This window comes from Entelurus aequoreus, linkage group LG03 (genome assembly GCF_033978785.1).
Source record: "Entelurus aequoreus isolate RoL-2023_Sb linkage group LG03, RoL_Eaeq_v1.1, whole genome shotgun sequence".
In the NCBI taxonomy this organism is placed as follows: Eukaryota; Metazoa; Chordata; class Actinopteri; order Syngnathiformes; family Syngnathidae; genus Entelurus; species Entelurus aequoreus.
The window spans coordinates 32,650,170-32,656,169 of NC_084733.1; the positions used below are offsets into that span (position 1 = coordinate 32,650,170).

The 6,000-nt window shown below is 39.3% G+C and overlaps 1 protein-coding gene across 2 annotated transcripts in view; it reads right to left on the bottom strand.

Annotated features, from left to right (window-relative positions):
• ltk (leukocyte receptor tyrosine kinase) overlaps nucleotides 1–1,100 on the bottom strand; it is a 138,128-nt gene extending 137,028 nt beyond the window's left edge. For both annotated transcript variants that reach the window (XM_062041633.1, XM_062041631.1), the window contains exon 1: nucleotides 924–1,100. In XM_062041633.1, coding sequence (XP_061897617.1) covers nucleotides 924–972 — 49 coding nt within the window. In that variant the 5' untranslated portion in view covers nucleotides 973–1,100. The remainder of the gene's footprint in view (nucleotides 1–923) is intronic.
• Nucleotides 1,101–6,000: the final 4,900 nt, after the last annotated feature.

A 6,000-nucleotide genomic window follows, 5' to 3' on the forward strand; every position in this document is an offset into this window, starting at 1 on the left:
CCCGGATTGTAAATAATGTAAATAATTAATTGTGATTATCTTGTGTGATGACTGTATTATGATGATAGTATATATGATAGTATATATCTGTATCATGAATCAATTTAAGTGGACCCCGACTTAAACAAGTTGAAAAACTTATTCGGGTGTTACCATTTAGTGGTCAATTGTACGGAATATGTACTTCACTGTGCAACCTACTAATAAAAGTCTCAATCAATCAATCAATCAATATATATGTTTCTTTCCTTCTTTATTATGCATTTTTCGGCAGGTGCGACTTTTACTCCGGTGCGACTTATACTCCGAAAAATACGGTACTCTGATGATTATCTTGTGTGATGACTGTATTATGAAGATAGTATATATCTGTATCATGAATCAATTTAAGTGGACCCCGACTTAAACAAGTTGAAAAACTTATTCGGGTGTTACCATTTATTGGTCAATTGTACGGAATATGTACTGTACCGTGCAATGTACTAATAAAAGTTTCAATCAATCAATCAATGTTACTGATGCACTGATAAGAGAGCTGCTCGAAAACAAGTGCCTGCATGAGGAATTGTTTGAAGAGCAAAATGAGCAGCAGCCCTTCAAATCAGGGGGGGAAGCCACTTGAAATCAGCAATGCTAATACACCAATGATGTAATAAGAAACCACTGTTTAATTTCATGTTGTATCTATAGCTATCTCTAATCAAGGGAGTAAAATATTGCATGTTTCATTCTGAAGTGTTGCTGTCCTCTTCAAATGTATATTCATGTCAATGATATCGTCTCAAGTTTGTCCCAAATTGATTCGGTTCCGTTATGTTTACACAATCGAAACACTTTTTAAAAGAAAATAACCAATTAAAAAGCAAGAAATGCATCCATCCAACTGACCTCCAGACGATTAAAGTTTGATAAAAGTCACTTACTTATTAGAATTGCGAGTGGCAGAAAAACGCGCGTTTCCACGACGTCCATGGTTCTCGTGTCTCTCCCGCCAAGACTCCGCGGGAATTCTTACGGCGCCTTTAGATCCTCATGTAGCGGATGAGACGAACACGCGCGGCCCCGAGAGACGCAGTCTTTCGCGCCGGCTGGTTGGCTGCTGGCTCGTTTGCACGAGCTGCGCACTAGGCGATGTGTGAGTGATGCCGATGCGGCTGCGGTGACGTCATCGGCAACGTCGACGTCCCCCTGTGTTTTGGCGCTCCAGCCTCGTTCTGGTTTTCCCACTTTAAAAGTCTTGCTTTCCGGTCAACATGTTCTGCGGGTGCATGTCGCTTTAAAAAGTCATATAAGGAAAAAGTTCGAAAAAACTATTTTTATGATGAAACATCATACGTAAAATGTATTTTATAATGATTATAATAATGGGAAAAATCCCTTTTTAATGATATCATAACAGCATACATTATTCATTACAAAACTGTAATTAAGTCAATCAAAACTTTATTTATATAAACTCGCACTTTTCCTACACAGCCAAGTTGCAACACTAAAACCATTACATCTTTTTTAAAAGAGGAACAAAGACTAACAGATTAATGGATGACTTTCTTTAAAAGTGTAAGTCAAGGTGACATGCAGATATTAAAGCATTTATTTTTGATAACCACAGAAAAGGCTTAAAACATCTTGTTGCATGACTAGATAAAATAAAAGTTTAGAAACGTACAGTCGTGGTCAAAAAGTTGACATACACTTGTAAAGGACATAATGCCATGGCTGTCTTGAGTTTCCAATCATTTCTACAACTCTTATTTTTTTGTGATAAAGTGATTGGAGTTTTTTTTTTTTTTTGATTGATTGATTGAGACTTGTATTAGTAGGTTGCACAGTGAAGTACATATTCCGTACAATTGACCACTGAATGGTAACACCCGAATAAGTTTTTCAACTTGTTTAAGTCGGGGTCCACTTAAAGTGATTCATGATACAGATATATACTATCAGATATATACTATCATCATAGTACAGTCATCACACAAGATAATCACATTGAATTATTTACATTATTTACAATCCGGGGTGTGTGTGTGGGGGGGGGGGTTAGCTTTGGTTGTTATCATCAGTCATCAAACAATTGAGAACATAGAGATGGATATTGGAACAGTGTAGGTCTGACTTGGTAGGATATGTACAGCAAGTAGTAGACATAGAGAGATAGAGAGAGAGAGAGAGAGAGAGAGAGATGAGAGAGAGAGAGAGAGAGAGAGAGAGAGAGAGAGAGAGAGAGAGAGAGAGAGAGAGAGAGAGAGAGAGAGAGAGAGAGAGAGAGAGAGAGAGAGACATACTTGTTGGTCACAAAAAACATTCATGAAGTTTGGTTCTTTTATGAATTTATTATGGGTCTACTGAAAATGTGACCAAATCTGCTGGGTCAAAAGTATACATACAGCAATGTTACTATTTGGTTACATGTCCCTTGGCAAGTTTCACTGCAATAAGGTGCTTTTGGTAGCCATCCACAAGCTTCTGGCAAGCTTCTGGTTGAATTTTTGACCACTCCTCTTGACAAAATTGGTGCAATTCAGCTAAATTTGTTGGTTTTCTGACATGGACTTGTTTCTTCAGCATTGTCCACACATTTAAGTCAGGATTTTGGGAAGGCCATTCTAAAACCTTAATTCTAGCCTGATAGAGTGTCCGCCCTGAGATCGGTAGGTCGTGAGTTCAAAACCCGGCCGAGTCATACCAAAGACTATAAAAATGGGACCCATTACCTCCCTGCTTGGCACTCACCATCAAAAGGTTGGAATTGGGGGTTAAATCACCAAAATGATTACCGAATGCTCCCCTCATCTCCCAGGAACAAGGCGATGGGTCAAACGCAGAGAGTAATTTGTGTGTGTGACTAAAAAGAAAGAAGAAGAAGAATTTAGCCATTCCTTTACCACTTTTGACGTGTGTTTGGGGTCATTGTCCTGTTGGAACATCCAACTGCGCCCAAGACCCAACCTCCGGGCTGATGATTTTAGGTTGTCCTGAGGAATTTCGGAGGTAATCCTCCTTTTTCATTGTCCCATTTACTCTCTGTAAAGCACCAGTACCATTGGCAGCAAAACAGGCCCACGCTCAAGACAGCCATGACTTCACAAGTGTATGTAAACTTTTGACCACGACTGTATACGCATGCAGCATGTTTTTCTGCCATAGTTGAAAGAACAAATACATTGATTCTGATTTAGCTATGAAGTGCTTTATTGTTTCCAGCTTTTTGCAGGCCAAATAAATTATATATTGGACCACATAAAATAAAGTGGCAGACTGAAACGATTTGGCAGGCCACCTAAAATAATGTACTGGACTACCTAACATGTCGTCGTGCGCCACATAAAATAATGTGGCTGACTACATGAAATTACATGTCCATGTAAAATATTGTGGTTGGCCATGACAAAATAATGTGGCAGACTATTTAATATGACATTAGATATTGTGGCAGATAAGATAAAATTATGTGTGGGGGCTACTTTTAAATAATGTGGTAGATCAATAGATGATATATGTCTATTACCTGACACCTTCTATGTTCGCTACCTCTCTTTGTTTATAATGTCTATTTTCTGCTGGATCTACTCTCTATTTTATGCTGCAGCTGTTACATATACTGTAATATTCTACATGGTAATTGTTATATATTGTATATATGATATAAACATATAATATAATATATCAGTATATATCATATACTGTACATATGTTTTGTAAATATTACATATATGTTATATTTTATATTGCTACTAGGGTACATTTTTTGTCTATTTTATACCTGCATTGTCCTTTCCATCCTTACACTTTCCATCCTTTGTAACTGAGCTACTGTGTGGAACAATTTCCCTTGTGGATCAATAAAGTTTGTCTAAGTCTAAGTCTAAGTCTAAGATTACATAAAATGATGTGGTGGACCACAAAAAAGTGACATGGCGAGCCACATTAAATACAAACCCTGTTTCCATATTAGTTGGGAAATTGTGTTAGATGTAAATATAAACGGAATGCAATGATTTGCAAATCATTTTCAACCCATATTCAGTTGAATATGCTACAAAGACAACATATTTGATGTTCAAACTGATAAACATTTTTATTTTTGCAAATAATCATTAACTTTAGAATTTGATGCCAGCAACACGTGACAAAGAAGTTGGGAAAGGTGGCAATAAATACTGATAAAGTTGAGGAATGCTCATCAAACACTTATGTGGAACATCCCACAGGTGAACAGGCAAATTGGGAACAGGTGGGTGCCATGATTGGGTATAAAAGTAGATTCCATGAAATGCTCAGTCAGTCACAAACAAGGATGGGGCGAGGGTCACCACTTTGTCAACAAATGCATGAGCAAATTGTTGAACAGTTTAAGAAAAACCTTTCTCAACCAGCTATTGCAAGGAATTTAGGGATTTCACCATCTACGGTCCGTAATATCATCAAAGGGTTCAGAGAATCTGGAGAAATCACTGCACGTAAGCAGCTAAGCCCGTGACCTTCGATCCCTCAGGCTGTACTGCATCAACAAGCGACATCAGTGTATAAAGGATATCACCACATGGGCTCAGGAACACTTCAGAAACCCACTGTCAGTAACTGCAGTTGGTCGCTACATCTGTAAGTGCAAGTTAAAACTCTCCTATGCAAGACGAAAACCGTTGATCAAAAACACTCAGAAACACTGTCGGCTTCGCTGGGCCTGAGCTCATCTAAGATGGGCTGATACAAAGTGGAAAAGTGTTCTGTGGTCTGACGAGTCTACATTTCAAATTCTTTTTGGAAACTGTGGATGTCGTGTCCTCCGGATCAAAGAGGAAAAGAACCATCCGGATTGTTATAGGCGCAAAGTTGAAAAGCCAGCATCTGTGATGGTATGGGGGTGTATTAGTGCCCAAGACATGGGTAACTTACACATCTGTGAAGGCGCCATTAATGCTGAAAGGTACATACAGGTTTTGGAGCGACATATGTTGCCATCCAAGCAACGTTACCATGGACGCCCCTGCTTATTTCAGCAAGACAATGCCAAGCCACGTGTTACATCAACGTGGCTTCATAGTAAAAGAGTGCGGGTACTAGACTGGGCTGCCTGTAGTCCAGACCTGTCTCCCATTGAAAATGTGTGGCACATTATGAAGCCTAAAATACCACAACGGAGACCCCCGGACTGTTGAACAACTTAAGCTGTACATCAAGCAAGAATGGGAAAGAATTCCACCTGAGAAGCTTAAAAAATGTGTCTCCTCAGTTCCCAAACGTTTACAGAGTGTTGTTAAAAGGAAAGGCCATGTGACACAGTGGTGAACATGCCCTTTCCCAACTACTTTGGCACGTGTTGCAGCCATGAAATTCTAAGTTAATTATTATTTGCAAAAAAAAATAAAGTTTATGAGTTTGAACATCAAATATCTTGTCTTTGTAGTGCATTCAATTGAATATGGGTTTAAAATGATTTGCAAATCATTGTATTCCGTTTATATTTACATCTAACACCATTTCCCAACTCATATGGAAACGGGGTTTGTAATATGGCAGACTGAATAAAATAATATTACGAGCGGGTAACAAAGTGATGTGGCAGCCCACACAAAAAATGTGGTCGATAACATGAAATGATGTGGAGGGTCACATTTAAATAAACTGGCAGACTACATAAAATGATGTGGCGGATAACATTAAATATTGTGGCGGATAACATCAAATAAACGGCAGACTACATGAAATGATATGGCAGTGTTACGGATCACACTCCTGCCGCCTCTCCTCCTGCTGCGGTCGCGTCCCCGCGCAGCTTCAGACAATCAAGAATCAACACACCTGCCCCTGATGAGAGACCTGCCTTCATAAGCCAGCGCATCCTGAGATCCAGTGCCAGAACGTAGCTACTCATACCAGTACAGTAAGCCGATTACGTCTCCAGCTTTCCTTGCATGTGCTTCATTGCTCTCTGTGTTCTTCCCCGTCGTGCTCATTTTGTCCTGTGTTGTGTCGTCATCCAACTTCCCGTCTTCC